Below are 16738 nucleotides of genomic sequence, written 5' to 3' on the forward strand. Positions count from 1 at the left end.
CTCCCCTCCCCCCCACTCAGCAGCTTGAGAGTCTCAAACCAGGCTGGGACCCTTGCCCCTAGGACCCCACACGGCTGCTGGCCGCGCTCGGCAGAAACCAGGACTCCCGGCCTCCTGCCCGCCCCACCAGGTCCCTCACCACCGTCCGGCCTCCCTGAGCTGTCTGATTCTCATTGGGGTCACCCTTACCCCTGGGGCACATGGGAGGCGAGCAGGAAGCACCCACAGGACGGCCACGTGCGGTGACGGCGGGGTCTCCAGGGGATGTGGTGGGGCGGGCCATGAGGGCTGCCACCCCAACCGGAGCCGACACTGCACACGGCTCCGTGTGCACAGCCTAGAAACTGAGGCCCTCACTGGGAGCCCACAGGGCCGGCGCAAGGTCCACGACGAGACTAGACAGAGGGAGGAGGGGAACTGAGACTCAGCCCCAGAGAGTGCAGCCCGGGCACTGGCCCCGCCGGCCAGCCATGCTCACGTCCACTTCACACACGGCAGCCGGGCAGCCCTAGGGACAGCATGGCGACCCACCCACACCCCCATTTACCCAGAATCCAGGCCACAGATGGCTCCCATGGCTTCCCAAACCAATGCCCACAGAGACGGCCTTTGGGTCTGGGAACCCCGGAAAGATGGCAGGGCCAGGTCTCCCTGCCGAGGACACTCTGCCACTTTCTAGGTCTTGGGCTTTGGCTAGGTTGGCCTGACAGCCGGTCCACCCAACCACACTGGGGACAAGTGTGGCCAAAGCCACACTGCCTACAGACCATGTCCAGAACGCCCCTCTCAGGACAGCAGATGGCTGACCGGTATACCTGGTGGGTGCTGGGACCAGCGTGGAGCCATCCAGCCACCTGTCCACCCATCCACCCACACAGCCATCCATCCATCATTCCACCTGTCCATACACCATCCATCTCTACATCTGTCTGTCCATCCACCCACCCACCCACCCCTCGGGGGCACCTACTCCACACGGTGCCCTGCGCTGGCCCAGGGGTCCCAGACCCTCCCCTTATTCCACAGCAACCACAGGCCTCAAATTCCTGAGACTTGGGAAGCTTGGAGTCAGGGGCTGGGAAGCAGCATGGAGGAACGGGGCCTCCCTCCGGCAGCAGGGCTCCCGTCCACAGGAAGGGGCTCAGGGCTTCAGCCCAGCCAGTGGACAGGATGCCAAGGACCCCAAACAAGAAACCAGAACGCCCCATGCCTGGGAGCAAGCGCTCCCCCGAGAGAGATGGCCCTCCCCCCAACTGCAGAGGCAGGACCTCCTATCTCCTCCATCCCCCATCTTATGGCCGACGGGCCTCGGGGAGTCAGGGAGCTGGGTCTAACCAGGCTGCTCCACGGCCCCTGGGACCCCTGAAGTCCCTGTCCCTGCCTGGAAAGGGAAGGAAGCACTCAGACCCTGTGGATGAAACATCAGGACGGCACAGCCACAGGCCAGCGACACTCGTGGCAAAAAGGCACGTGTCCCTGAACTAGGTGACTGGAAACAAGGCTTTTTCAATGTGTTTAATCATGACCTAAGGTCATGTCACAACCGATCCCTAAATGCTTCTTATGGACTCTTTCAATCTATATGTTCCCACACGCTCTTTTTTTTTTTTATTTCTTGCTCATTTATTCATTGAAGAAATCAGGCCTCTTGTCCTGTAGGTCAGCGGTCCCCAAACTTTTTGCCACCAGGGACCGGTTTCGTGGAAGACAATTTGTCCACAGACCTGGGGGTGGCAGGGTGGAGGTGTTTTCGGGATGACTCAAGCACATTACATTTATCGTGCACTTTATTTCTATTATTATTACATTGTAATATATAATGAAACCACTATACAACTCACCATCATGCAGGATCAGTGGGAGCCCTTTCACTGCCACTCACTGATAGGGTTTTGATATGAGTCTGCAAGTAACTGATTTATTATGGTCTCTGTGCAAAAAATTCCAGAGGCGCAGGGTGTCTGGCCGTCTCTGCTTCGGAGACCTCAGCAGCCGTGAGACTCAAAGCCGAACCCACGACCCCAGCAGGAGGCCACGGCGATGCTTCAGCCCCAGAGTGGCCTGGTCAGGCATCAGCCGGGATCCCAGAGAGGCAGGACCTCACCGGCTGCGTGGTTTCCCTGAGGTGAAGCTGGGGAAGCAGGACCTGGGCTGTGTCTTTTCCCTTTACTTGCTGGGGTTCAAAATAACCAGCGGCCTCCCTACTATCCCCCAAAGGCGGCCGCTGGCTTGGCCCACAAATGGATGCAGGGTGCAGCCTGGGATTTAAGCTCCTCGTGAGGCCATCAATCCACTGAGGAGGGCCTTACTCTCGACTTATCGTGATGCAGCCAGTGGGCACATCCTTCAGCTGACTCCAAGTCCTTGAGACGTGGCCCCAGGGGCCTTGACGTCGCTCCTGTTTTCCCAGGCGGCGCGATGGTCCAGGCTCAGCTTGTATGCTTCCTGCCCCAGACCTGGATGCAGACATTTTTCCGGGACCCCTGGTTTCCCTCCGGGGAAAGGGCACCTGGGGGCCACAACCTGGGGGCCAGGGATGCTCACAGCAACGAGCCAGCCCTTCTTTCTAGCCCTTTCATGTAAACAGAGAAGCGGTTTTTAAACAAAATCATCGTGAACACATGCTGATCCTTGCTCACCAAATGCAGGCTGGAGGGTTTTGCTTAGCATCACCTAAGTTTCATCGGCTCCGTCTGTGCTCAACATCCCAGCTCTCGGCGACACCAACAGAATTCCTCAGTAGCCTCACCCCATGATTCCCATGCAAGGGCCTTAGAATAATAAAACAAACACCATCACAACCGTGACACCATGACTAAAAACAGCGCACACGCACACACCTAGCTCTGCTCGTTCTGAACCCACCCGCAACAGGTCCCCCGAGATAAGATCTTTCTGGGGATTATTCCACCCCAGTGCAAACTTAGGGTCATCTGTTTCATTTCGGTTTTGAAGGACTTTTTCTCGTTAAGATTTATTTAGGGATTTATGAGATCAGGAGTTGCTTTTATATTTAAAGTTATGGGAAGTATTTACAAGGTTCCAAAGTCAAATCTATAAAACTGTCTAATCATTCTCAGAGACATTTGGGTTCTGTCATGTCCCCCTACCCAGAGGTAACTTTTTATAAGTTTCGGTTTATCCTTCTACTGCTTTCGTTTCTTAATATAAAGTAGGTATATCTATATTAGTGTACCCTTTCATTAAAGGAGCAGCAGCTCGTCATACTTTTATCCACTGTGTGTGTGTGGTGGGGTTTTTTCCACGTAAAAATATGTCCTGGTAATCACTCCACAAAAGCACGTGAAGACTGCACCGTCCCTTTTCCACACCGGCACAATTTCCTGTGCGCAGCCGATCCAACCTGCTTCCTACGGGCTGGCATCTGAGCTCTCCATCTTGCGCTTTTACAAAGAACGCTTTAGCAATCAGCCTTGCACAGGTGTACTCCCCCTTTTTTTTTTTTTTTTTTTTTTTTTTTGCCGATCTCTTCAAGATAGGTCCCTGGACGTGGGATTGCTGGGCCCGAGGGTACAGGCATGCATAACTGTGCCAGACGTTGCCACATCCTCCTCCCCACGGATTCTACCATTTTGCAGACCCTCCAGCAACATGACCGCTGCTTCCCCAGAGCCTCGGCGGCCGCCAGCCACATGTGTCTATAAAGGCTTCTGGATTTCTGCCAGCCTGGTGGGACCTCAGCGGAGCCCGTGTCTGTGCGTCTCTGATAGCGAGTGGGTCGGCATCTTCTCACACGTTTAAGGGCTACCTCACCAGCCACTTTTCCTGTGAACTCTCTGCTCACATCTCTTGCTTGTCTTCTGTGGGGTCACTGGGTTTTTTCTTCTCTATTTTCAGAAACGCTTCCTATCTTAGAGCTGTTAACCCGGCGCATGTGCCACAGTCTCTCCCCGGATTTCCACCGGTCTCTTTACTGCTCACCAGGTGGTGGCATCACGCAAAAACCACTTCTTTCTCATACAGCCTCTTCCTAAACACACTGGCTTTTGAGTCACAGAGAAGCCTCCCCACCCTCTCGCCCTCGCACTACAGAGGGTCCCCCGAGCCTCCCTGCGGCGCTTGAGTGGTTTTCCGACCGCTTGGGGTCCATCCATCCCAGCATGCAGTGCGAGGAGCGGGTCCAGCCTCACCTGCTCTTCCTGAAGCATCACCTGTTAGAAACCCCCCAACTTCTCCCCATTGGTTGAAGAGGCTGCCTATATGTTTGGCTAAACATTCATTCACAATTGCGTCTGTACGTGGATCTTTTATTCTGTCCTATTGCTTGTCCACATGTCAGTGCCACGATGCTTTTAGTAGCCAACATGCTGAGCCGTCCCAGCCAAGAAGGCGGATGTGACTTTTGCGAGACACCAACTGTGGATGTCTTGGAACAGAAACCCAAACCACGTGACCCACCAAGCTGACACGTTCCGAGCACATGGTTCCGGGGCTGCGCAGGCTGAGCACCTGAAGCTCTTCTGGGTGCCCCGGGGACCCCCAGCTGCTCCCTCTGCCGGGTGGGGCTCTCTGGGAGGCAGGGGCCTGTCCCTCTGGGTCAGGGCTCCTTCTGTGGGCCCCTCCCAGATGGAAGGGTTACGATCGGCCTGGCAGTGAAGGAGGCTGCCCCTAGCCCAGACCGGGGTTGGGTGAAGTGGGGGTCCCAGCGTGGCCGGGCATCTATCTCCACACGGAGAAGCGTTCCAGGGCTGAACGGACTCGGGGGCAGGGTGGGGACTCTCAGCTTTTTCTGACTTTCTCTAGATCTCTGCATGGCACTCCGCAGCAAATTCTGCAGGACAATGTGGAGGAACCGCCCGAGGGCATGGTTTTCAGAGGAAGCAGAGAAGGGAGCCCACCCTTGAGAGACACAGGGGGACGCCCACAGCCCCTGCTCCCCAGTGAACTGGCACCCGGTGGGCGGGGGCAGCCGGGAGGGTGCCCGAGGTGAGAGGCAGGCATGAGGCCAGCGTTTCGGGAAGTCTGAAGGGGGTGGCCGTCGGGCGCCTCATGGATGCGGCGGAGGGAGCCTCTGCAGAGGGGGAGTAAGGGCCAGCGGGCACACACCAGGCACGACGCCGGGAACATCAGCGTCGCGAGACATCCAGGCAGAAGCGGAGCAGCTTTCCGGGGGTGGCACGAGCCCAGTGGCTGGGCCTGCTTCCCCACCCACAAGTCACTGAGCAGAGAAGGGGAGCGGGGAGCAGGTGCAGAGCCCGAGAGTGGGCGGGGCGGGCCCTGGCGTCCACTGCCCCAGCCCCTGCAAGGCAGAACGGCACCTGCAGATGGGGGGGTGTTCGGAGAGTCCTGCTCTGACGGGTGGAGCCAACACCCCCCATGGAGCGCCTTGGACCACGGCTCGGTCCGCCTGTGCTGAGCCCGCCATGGGAAACGGCAGTGCCGCCTCCTTGGGCCACGCGTCCATCCTTCAGTGGGGACCGCGCTCTGCACGGAGGTTCAGGCACCTCCTCAGGACACACTCCCTTTGCAGGTTCTTCACCCGGGCAGTGAGGATCTGCACCCCCACCCCGGCCAGGGCTACTGTGAAGATGGAGAAGTTCTGGGGGAAAGGGCTCCGAAAAGCCCCCGCCCTCAAACACACAGGAGCCTACAGCACTCTCCCGTCGCCATGGGAGGGTCCCAGCGGCCTCTGCCCACCTCTTTCTGAGCTCACCCGCCGCCCAAGCTCAGGAATGTCACTGGATAAAAATACCCACAGACGATGTCATCAGGCCCAGCCTGCCTGTGGGGCTCGGAGCTGCCCGGCAGCAGGCTGACCGCCACGGCCCAGGCTCAGGGCGGGGGGTTGGGGGGGGGGGCCCTGGGCTACCAAGGCCAGACACCAGGTGACCCTGTCCCGAGCGCCTATCCCTGCTAGGTACAGGCTGGCCCTGCCCACCCACTCGGACTCTCTAACGCCCAAGAGCACTGAGACCAGCACACACTAATACCCCACACAGCACCAGAGTGACTGAGCCACCATGGGGGCTCCGAGCACGAGGTCAAGGGGATGGCAAAGAAAGAAGGCATGGTTCTGCCTGGGGCAACATGGGAAGGCTTCCTGGAGGAGGAGGTCTCCGAGCTGAGCCTCAGCCTGCGGTTCTGGCAGCAGGGCTTTAGGGAAGAGGCCTAAAGCAGCCAGATCAAAGGCCTCCAAAGGCTAGTCACTCACCCACAGGGTAGCAGCCCCAGGAGTGGAGATCCAGTGCCCCAGCCATGCTGGCATGTCCAGGGACGCCCTCTCTGGGCTCACGTTCTGCCCTCAGGAGGCAGCTTCCTCCTCCCTTCCCCTCCCCCGACAAATGGTGGCATCCACTCCTCACGTGGCCAAGCCACCCCAGGGTCAGCATTACAACCCCTACCCAGGGTGGGAGGGAGTCACATGAACAAGGCGCCATCAGGCCTACCCGGATTCTGGCCCCACCATTGGAAGGAGCGACGGGCTTCAGAGGCGGGCAGCCTGGAGCATGCCCAGCTCTGCGGCCATGGGCATGTCACCTCCCCTCTCTGGGCCTAGGATTTGCACACAGCACCGGCCCGTCCCTCTCCGTCTTCCACCAGGGCCTGGGGGAGAGCCAGGCTGCCCCTCTGCCCCAGTACCCTCACCCCAGCTAGTGCCCACGTGGGCTCAGAGAAGGGACCTGGGGTCACCTGGCCAGGAAGCAGAAGACAAACCATCGCGAGGCCAAGTCCCATCACACTGTCAGAAGCCATGTGTAAAAATGGCACATGGCGTCACAGGTGGTCACCCTGCCCAACAGCAGAGCTGGGGCCCCACCCCTTGCCAACCATCACCCCGCCTTCCGTGAGATGTGGGGCTGTCCCGGCACTCGGGGAACCTCTGGAGGGAAAGTTAGGGCCCTCTCTGCCCTCCAGGAGGGAGTGCAGACAGTCACCCAACCTGCCCCGGGGACCCCGGGCCGCCTCCAAGCTCTGCCCCTTGCTCCAAGGTGCCTCCCCAGGGAGAGTGAAGCCGGCCCGCTGGACCCTCCATCCAGGCCTGGATCCACAGAGTCCGAGGTGAAGGGTCCAGGTGACAAAGGTCCTCTTCATTCTTCCCCCCGCAGCAGAGCCCAGGCACCAAGCAGCACCCGCGAGCGTCCGTGGTGTTTCCCAGCAGCAAGTGAACCCCTCGTCTGGCCTCAGGTTCGTGGCCCCCGCTCCTCCAGGCCCAGCACCTTCTCCCCGCACACTGGCGTCCTCGGACACCGTCTCCACTTCATAGGAGCCACACGTGACACCGTCCCAGCCCGTCCATCTCACCCGTGGGCAGGGCCTTGAGCCATGAGAAATGCCACACGAACTGAAAGCTGGTTTAGAACATCGGTCTGAGAAGGGCCTCAGTTTACCTGGGTCCATGGCCCAGACCAGGAGGCAGGGAGGGCTCAGCCCAGGGCCCCCCTCAGGGGCACCACCTCATTCCGCGCACAGCACCAGGCGCTGGTGAGAAACCAGGACCCGGGCTCCTAACCCGCCGGACACACCTGCCTTTCAGCAGCATCCCCAGGACACACTGGCCTGCAAAGCCCCGTTCACACCAGAAGAGTCAACCTGGGAACCGGCTTTTGCAGGAGGAGGACGAGCCCGAGCCCCTGACACCTTCAGAAGCCGGGGCATCGGAATCGGACACCCCGGGCGGAGCCGGGACCCCCCCGTGGGCGCGGTGCTCCAGGCCAGCCTCAGCTGCTCCGTGTCTGCCTCCCCGGGACAAAGCCTCCGCCCCAGGCCCACGAGACCCTGCTGCGGGAAGGCCCCAGGGTGTGGGGCCTGTGAGTGCAAATGGGCCCCTCCCACCCCTGCAGCCCTCGGTACCCCCACGGGTGCAAGCGGAGGCCACGGGCACCGAGCCCAAGGGGAGACGACGATTCAGAACCAGGCACGGGCGAGCATCCCCTCCCACCTGAGCAAGCCTGCTGGCAGGTGCCACACCCACCAAGCCTGCCACAGAGGAGGGGATGCGGACTCAGGGAGGCGGCCCGGCCACGGGGCGACGCTGAGGCACGAAGCCCGGACGCTGCCCAGGGCCGAGCTCCCACACAGCCTGGCTCACTCCGCATCCCGCGCCAGGCAGCCTCCAGGCCCCAGACCTCGGCGCTCGCTGGCCCCGCCCACCCAGCCACTCACTGGCCCCGCTCCCAGCCCCTGGACCATCCCTCCCCTCCCACCACCTCCCTTGGAGCCTCAAGGTCTCCCGGGCCCCCCCCCTCCCCAGCTGGTGGCCCCGGCATAAGGGACACCTGTGGTCCCCCAACTAGTGCCAGACCACGATGAGGCGCTCAACACACAGCGGGCTGGGTCTGGGGCGGTAGTGAGGGGTCTCTAGACAGCCGGGGGAGACCAGAGGACCAGGCCCTGGAGAAGGTGACACAGGGAGAAGGTCCAGAAGGAATTCCCCCAGCTCTACTGGGAACTGGGGGCGTCTCAAAGGGGACGGTGGGGAGACCAGAGCCTGGCCCCCTCCGCCCTCCCTGACCAGCTCCCCTTCTGGGCGGGTCTGCCTGGGGTGGGACGGGCACCAGGGGCCAGGGTGGGGGGATGCGACCAGGGAACTGGCCTCCACTTTCAGAAAGGCGGGCGGGCTCGGCCCAGCAAACCGCCAGGGAACACTGCCAGCACCATCAATTATTAACACCCGCTTGAAGGTGCCGCCAAAGCCACCGGAAGGTTCTCGGGAGCCTGGGAAAGGCGGGGTGGCGGGAGGGCAGGGACAGGACGCACTCCGGGGCCCTCCCCCAAACCTCCCCACAGCCCCCCACAATCTCCAAGCCTCTCCCAACCAGCGGGGATGCTGACGGAGGGGGTGAGGGGCACCTGTCCCCGCATGAGGAAACTGAGGCACGGGGGCTTCTGCCAGGCTGCGTGGGTGGGAGCAGCTGGAAGAAGACAGGAGTCTGCATGTGTCACCCTGCAGCTCCCGAGAGGTCGGGGGGAAGAGGGAGAGGGAAGAGAGAGGGACAAGGAGGGAGGAGGGGGTTCCTCCGGGCTCCTGTGACTGGAAGCCCCCCACCTGGCAGGAGGGACGCGGAAGCCGGGGGCAGCCTCCATCCTGGCCTCTACAGACGGAGGCTGTGGAGGCCCAGCCCAGTGGCCAGGGCGGGCTGCTACGGGGCCCCCGGGCCCCTCTCCAGTCCAGGCATCTCCCCAACCAGACAACCCCGGCCAAGGTCCATCAGCATGGAGGCCAGGCCTCCCTCGCCCTCAGCCAGAGTGGGGGCCGCCGCACGGTGGGGATGTGAAGAGTCTCAGCTGAGGGCTGGGGGCCAGGGGCAGTGCCGGGCGGGGGGGGCGGCAGCCTCCCGCCCCCTGACCCCGGCAGACGGGGCAGGCGGCCACGCACAGGAAGGGCCGCTCTCCTCTTGGCCAGAGCAGGGGTTCCCCGACCAGGAGGGGGACAGGATATCCTGGCCTGCTTCCCCAGCTGCGCCTGGGACAGTGTGCCCAGCCCTGCAGGGCCCGCAGGACAGCGGCTCCCACACCCACCCAGGCCCCAGCCCTTCAAGGCCGGGCTCATCCTTCCCAGGCCGGAAACCGAGCTCAGCCTGGGTCGTAACAATCAACCCGCACGTTTCACCATCTGCCTCACCAAGGACAGAGCTCTCTCTCTGCTACCATCTTGGACGCTTCTCAGAACGACACCGGGGCCAGGGTGGGCACTGTCCACCCCTTTTCTCAGCGCTGCGGCCGGGCTCTGGTCACTCAGTCCCAGGTTGCCCCTGCAATCCCAGCTTGAGCCCAGGTCCCCTGGAGACACTGGCCAATTCAGAGAGCGTCTGGGGCCCTGCCAACCTCCTGGAGGTGAGGGGGCACCTTCCCGGGCCCCAGGGAAGCCACGTCCCCTGCCTAGCCAGGGTCCACCTGCAGACCCACCCTGCACAGAGGACTGTGGCACACCTCTTACAGACGGGGATGAGAGCGGGAAAAGACTGACCCAAGGTCACCAAGCCACCCTTGGAGGGCCCCCATTCCCAGCTCCTGCCCCCGAGGGGAAGCCACTCAGCTACTGTCCCCAGAAGCCACCCGTGCCCTACAGCTCCTGGGGAGGCTGGGCAAGGCAGACTCTGCTGAGCAACTTCCGAGAGCTAAACAATCAGAATCAGGAAGAAAACACAAGGGTAAGCAGACACTTCCTCCGGGGAGCAGCAAGCCTCTTCCTCCACCAGGCACGGCAGCGCCCGGGGGCCCGGGCAACGCGCGCACCCACCACCCCGGGACGCGAACCAGTGGGGTGTCTGCAGGCCTCTCGCCTCGGCAGCCCTAGGGGTGCGGAGGCACTGCTGCACTGCCTGGCGATCCTCTGCCCAGAGCTTGGCACATAGGGTTCCAGGACAGAGAGGCGGCTGGGCAGGGTCTGCTCCAGCACCGGCTGTGGGGTCCGTCCCGCCCCTGGCCACCTCCGGGAGCTTGGGGTCCAGCAGGTGAGGGCTGGGGGGCAGGCAGCCCACGTGCACAGCAACACCCACGAGCCAGCTGTTGGCCGGGCGCTCGAACAGCCGGAGTCAGACCAGGTCAGGATCCCTCAGGGTCAGTGCACACAAACATTCCCCCAAACCGCAAGACAAGCCGCAGGCAAGGCCGCCCTCTCCCGCAGACCAGCCATGGCCACAGCTAAGCTCCCTCTGACACCTCGGCAGGCGGGGACTGGGTGGGGGTGGGGGGAAGAGGCTTGAGGACACTGTCCCCACCACTTGCCCTCCTGCTCTGGAAGGACTGCCCCTCCGCAGGGAGGGCAGCAACCCTAGTACCACCTGTGCTCAGAGGAGCAAAGGTGAGGAACTGAGGTCATGCCGCCCCACCTCACCGCACCTGCTGAGACCGTGCTCCAAGCCAGCCCCTCTGCTCCCTGGGCTCCGGTGGTGGCTACCGGAGTGGGACAAAAGAGGGCCCTGGACACCCCCAGCCAGGTCTCTCCCAGCCCCAGGCCCGCCAAGGGGGCAGGGACGAGCACCTGCCCCTACCAACGGGAAGCCAGAGGGAGGTCACCCGCGCAGCCCCCAGAGCAGCCTCCGAGGTCAGCCCGGGGATGGCCAAGCCGAGGCTCACAGGCCAGAGGCCGGCCCCACACCAAGAGCCCACTGGCCAGGCAGCAGGGAAGCAGGGCCGCGAGCGGTGGGGGAGGGCTCCACGTGGCCCCGTCCCAGCGCGCCCTGTCCTGCCCCACACAGGCACGCACAGCGGCGGCTGGCATCAGAACCACCTGGGAAGCAGCGGGGCAGGTGCTGCCTATAGGGCGCTGCTTTCCGCCTGGCGCACAGCTTCCTCTGATCGACCAATGGAATCAGAGGCCCGACCTCTCTCCTCCCCACCACCCTGTGTGTCCCCTCCAGGCTCCTCTGCTTCAACGCAGGGTTTCCAGAGCCTGGTTGGGTTCTTGCGGCGCCGTGGGCACTCCCCGCGGCCATGCTGACACCTCAGGCTACACCACAAGGCCTGCCACCCTGTGGGGCAACCCTGCTCCGCTTGCCCTGGAGACGCCCCACAGGGCCCGCCTGGACCGGGGAGGGTCTGAGATGTTGCTGCACCAGCGGGGGCACCGGGCCCTGCCCTCTTTTGCCTCCCTGCCCCTCCCGGGGAACTCTCTCCCCTGCCCCCGTTCTCCCGCGGAAGAATTAACACCTGGACCGTCCCTCCAGGGAGGAGCGGGCCTGCTTGGGCAGCGCACTCCTCCCAGCTGGCTCCCCCCACTCATGCCTGGGCAGCGCCGGCGGGGAGCTTCCCACCCCCACGGGGTCAGACCCACCCGTCCCTGAACTTCAACAGACAAGCTCCCCGCTGCTTCTGTTTTTCCCATTAACCCCTTCCTTACCTCCCGGCTGATCTGAGTCGCAGCTCCGACCAGGTTCGGGCGGCAGCAGGTGGCACAGGGACAGCGCTCCCCCCACGCCCTCCCCGGCCCCGCGGAAAGCTCCCAGTCCCGCCGGCGGCGATACTCACACGGCAAAGTGGTAGACGAAGCACTTCCAGCCGGTGGGGCGCTCCAGGAAGTTGTAGACGCGGCCCTGGATGTGAGTGCGCGCGAGCAGCGGGCGGCGCGCGCTGTAGATGGAGACGCGCGGGTCGAGGCTCACCGGCGGCCGCGGGCCAAGGTCGGCGGTGGCGGGAGGCGCGGCGGGCGCGGCGGGGGACGCGGGCCCCGGGGCGCCTGGCGGAGCGATGGGCGCGTAGAGCGCGCCGCCCGCCGGGCCGCCCTCGGCCAGCTCCAGCGAGAAGGGGCACTTCTTGGCCAGGCCCGCGCTGCCCCGCCGGGCGCCCGGCAGGCGGCCCCCGCCCCAGCGCTTTCTCTCGGCCCTGGGAGGGGAGGTGGCCGCGGCCATGGCCAGGCAGGGCCCGCGGGGGCCGGCCGGGCGGCGGCACGAAGAGCTGCGGCGAAGTCGGCCGCCGGGGCGCAGTGCGGGCGGCCGCTGCTGCCAGCCGGGCCGCGGGTCCGCTGCCCGCCCCGCCAGGGCGTGGGGGGCGGGGCCGGGAGGGGGCGGTGGCCGCGGGCGGGTCCCGGGGGTTGGCGAGCCCCGCCCCGAGCCGGACGCCCCGCCCCCAACCAACGTCGGCGCACGGAGCGCGGTACGCTGAGCCCTGACTGCGCTCACCTGCTTGGTCGGTCCCTCCCCCGTCGGCGCCCACCTGTTGGGTCCGCCCCTTTAGCCTTCACCTTCTTGGCCCCGCCCGCCCCATCTGCTCGGTCCGCCCCATTCTGCGCTCCTCGCTCCGCCCCGCCTACGCCCACGTGCTCGCCCTCCCCAAGCCCACCTGCTAGGCCTGCAAGAAGCCCCCAGCCAAGTCAGGAAGGAAGGCGCGGGGTCAGCAGGTGCAGGGACCACGAACTGCCCGGGCAGGAGGACGGGGTGGGGCGCAGACAGCCGCTTCACCCCCTCTGAGTTACTCAGAAGAGGGTGGGAGTGAAGGGGGAAGGCGGGGCACGTTAGGAGGATGGCGGTTAGCCCCGCGAACAATCCGAGCGCCCCCTGGGTGCCCGAGCGCCCGAGCGAGCGCGCGTGCCGCGGGCAGAGAGTGTGGTCGGGTTGGTACCCATAGGGCCGTCGGACTCTGGAGGCCAGACAGGGCCATCGGGGCCATCGTCGGTCAGGGCTGGCCCAATGGGGAGCCGTGTGCGTGGGGAGGATGAGGGGGTTCCTGGAGGCGATGCCTCGGGGGTCTGGAGAGGGGCGCGGCAGGAGGGGCTGCCTGGGCAGGTCAGGGGAGAGGCTTTGTCCTCCTTACCCTCTGGACAGGGCTGATGCTGTGTCCCGTAGGTTTCCCTGGGTGGGGGTGATGTAGAGGTGGGTGACAGGGTCAGAAGGACTGCACGGGTCCCCTACCCTGCACTGGCATTTGGGTCCCTGCACAACGACCTGACATCAGGGTGGAGAAATGGTGTCGAGCAGAAAAAAACTGGCCTCTCTCAGGACATTGCCCTGGGCAGGGGGATAACTGCCTGCCACCTCAGGGACCCATAACCTAGGAGACACGTCCCAGGTCTTGACTGAGCACCCTGGGCTGATCTATTTCACGTACTCCGAAAGTCAGCTCTTGTTGTTGGACCGAGTGCAGCGCGGCCCTTCAGCCCTGACTCCCCACACCTCGGATGGTGCCTGTACAGAGCCGGCACAGTTGGTATGTGCGGAAAGAACGAATGAAGTGGGTCCCAACCTGTACCAGGCACTGTGGAGACTCGGCGGCTGAGGCAATGGAACCTTGCTGGGAAGCGCATCACTTAGGATACAAATGGGCGGAAAGCCAGAAGGAGGTGGGGAGTCCGCCTCCACAGGGCCTGGGGGACAGCCAGGGCACCTGCAGGCATTCAGTCGATACTTTCTGAACGAAGGCACACGTGAATGAAGTGTCGGCACATCCACACCCCAGTCAGCAGAAGGAAGAAGAACTTTTAGTAGGCAGTGCCGATACACAACTGGAGCGTCAAAGAGAAAGAAGAAAAGCGTTGATCCATCTTGCACACAACACACAAGAGTAAATTTCGAGTGGATCAGAGGCTTCAATGTAAACGCTGAAATGAAGCCACATAGGTTCTACAAGAAAGTATGGGTGAGTTTCTCAACAAACTCTAGGTAGGGAGAATGTCTCCAGCTGTGGCTGAAATCCAGAGACAATAGCTGAAATCAACAAAACAGACAAGTGACAAACTGGAACAAGAATTTGCACGGGCAAAGGATTAATAGCACTGGTACATAAAGAACATCTAAAACTGAGAAGAAAATGATAGACGACCCTGCGGACAAGCGGGCGAAAGGCATGAACAGCTCACGGGTCAAGGGATTCATGATCTTTACACTTAGGAAAAAATGCTCAACAAGAAAAATGCAAATTTGAAAGTACACTGAGAGACCATTGCTCACCTATCTGATTGGCGAAAATCCAGACGTTGGACCGCAGTTTCCATGGGCAGGGCCGAGGGAAAGCAGGTGTTCTTGGCACATCGTCAGTGGGGAGGGGGTCCTGGTGGCATTAGGAAAAGCACTCGTAGCATTTAGCCTGGCTTGTTAGTTCCACTTCCAGGAAGTGGCCCAAAGATACATGGGGAATATAGAAGATAAGATACACATAAGGCTACTTGTTACGACATTATTTGTATTAGCAAAAGGCTAGAAACAGCCGGGACGTTCCTCAGTTAGCTGAACTGTGCTTTGGTACAGCTCACAATGTTATCAATATTATCACTAACACTCAGAGGACAAAAGGAACCCAAAGAGTCATATCATTAGTATTGATATCGGTATTGTTGCCTTGAAATGATACATACATGTAATATGTGTCACGTATATATATATATCATGTTAAATTCCTTAGGAACCTGGATTTTCAGGACAAGAGAAAAGAGATACAAATATAAAATCAAAGGGCAAATCAATCCTTAAATTTGAATTGGGAATATTAGCATAAACTCCTCCGCTGTTTTCTTAAAACAAGAATACTTTCTAGCTCTGTCCGCTGAAAAGTTCTTGCATCCAAAAAGAGGTGTGGATTAGAACGTACCAAATATCTTTATCCGTTCATTCAAAATGATACTGAAAAGTCTTCACTGGCCCATTGTCGGAGGCTAGGGCTCATTATTCTGAAAAGGAGTAAAATAAATTGAAAAAGGACAGAGTCAAGCATTTGTCCTGCCTTCTCTGTACGCACTGAACTGAAGGGTAACAAGAGGCCGCACGTGCCGTAGGTATGTACTGAAGTGTTTCCGGATGGATGGTGCGACTGTGGGGAGTTGCTTGGAAAGAATCAGCAGGGAGGGGCAGTGGCTGGGGTGGAGATTAAGCCGACCTGCTCCGAATTGGTCATTGTTGAGCCAGCTGGCGGGTACAGTCTTGACACCATGTGCTTTACTTTTGTGGAAGTCTCTGTATTTTTTTTTTTTAAACATCTTTATTGGGGTATAATTGCTTTACAATGGTGTGTTAGTTTCTGCTTTATAACAAAGTGAATCAGTTATACATATACATATGTTCCCATACGTCTTCCCTCGAAGTCTCTGTATTTTAAAAATGATGATAAGTAGCCGCCCAAGCACCTGGGGGTTCAGGGGCTGAGCCGTGCAGGAGCCAGCTCTGGGGGTCCTGGCACTGGCACAGGGACGCTGCAATGAATGGGAGGCCAGACAACAAGGGGTCGTTGCAAGTTCCCTGAAAGCTCAAAGGAGCTGGTGGGGGGGGCCTGGGGGAGGATGGGAGAGCTGGGTTGGGGGAGTGAAGCCAGGTGCAGTGAAGTGGGGCTGGGGCTCCAGTGAGGAAGGACCCAGGATGAGGGCAGAGGGCTGGCGGGGGGTCGGGGGGGCAGGGCCAGCACACAGGAGTAGGAAGCACAAGCCAAAGGGCCTCCAGGGCCTCCAGGGCCTCTGCTCAAAGGTGGGAAGTGGGCCTGACCCAGTCACTGGCTCCCCGGCTGCCCTCCAGGCCCCCCCCCCCCCGAAAGCCCCCCCCGTCCCCAGGACCTGCCCCTCGGTCACTCGGGATGCTCCTGTCACACCCTGGGGTCCTGGACGCACAGGCAGATGGATCTACCTGGACGTGCGTGGACCGGGGGGCCGCCTTCCTGCTTTTCAGGCCCATGGGCTGTCTCCGGGCCTCAGAATATTCTGGAAGCACCACACTCACCTTCCTTCAGCAGCACTTTGCCAAGACCCCTTGGCACCCCAGACCCATGCCAGGCCAGCCGTGGGAGGAGCCCGGAGGTCGTCACGAACACAGGGGGAAACTGAGGCCAGGGAGGGAGGGCTGTGCGGCCCCCAAGAGGTCAGGGTCCAGGCCGGGGCTGCGCCTCCAGAGGCTTCGCCTCCAGAGGCTTCCTGGCTGGCGGCCACCTCCAGCCCCACGGCTGAGTTGCCCACTCACCCATTCACTCCCCACGTCCCCCTGAGCACCCGCCGTGCGCCGGGCACTGCTCCGCCCCGGCCGTAGAGCCATGTGCGCGAGGCCGGCCTTCTTGGGGCCCAGCGTCAGCAGGGGGATGAGTGAGATGAAGAAAGCTAGGGGACGAGGGCAGGGCAGGTGGCAGGGGGTGATCTGTTCTGCGGCAAGGCCCACCCTCCCAGGACTCTGCGTTTTAGCCAACTCCTCTCCCTCCCTCGGGGGTAGGGGGCACTGAGGACCCCAAGCTTGGGCACCACTCCAGGACAGAGGCCGAGGGGCATCCTCCGGCTCTGACTTGACTCCATCTCTGCCGCCGTGGGCTGTCGGATGGTCGCTCCAGTTAGCCGGCACGGGGGACAAGTCGCAGCCAGTCTCATGGGGCAGGA

At 61.7% G+C, this 16738-nt stretch overlaps 1 protein-coding gene across 1 annotated transcript in view; it reads right to left on the bottom strand.

Annotated features, from left to right (window-relative positions):
• The window catches only part of KCNQ1 (potassium voltage-gated channel subfamily Q member 1), a 311701-nt gene extending 299390 nt beyond the window's left edge, over positions 1-12311 (bottom strand). Inside the window, exon 1 of the mRNA XM_029207933.1 lies at positions 11932-12311. Coding sequence (XP_029063766.1) covers positions 11932-12311 — 380 coding nt within the window. The remainder of the gene's footprint in view (positions 1-11931) is intronic.
• Between the last annotated feature and the right edge of the window lie 4427 nt (positions 12312-16738).

Source organism: Monodon monoceros, unplaced genomic scaffold, assembly GCF_005190385.1.
Source record: "Monodon monoceros isolate NGI ecotype Baffin Bay Population unplaced genomic scaffold, NGI_Narwhal_1 Super_Scaffold_7, whole genome shotgun sequence".
NCBI classification, from domain to species: Eukaryota; Metazoa; Chordata; class Mammalia; order Artiodactyla; family Monodontidae; genus Monodon; species Monodon monoceros.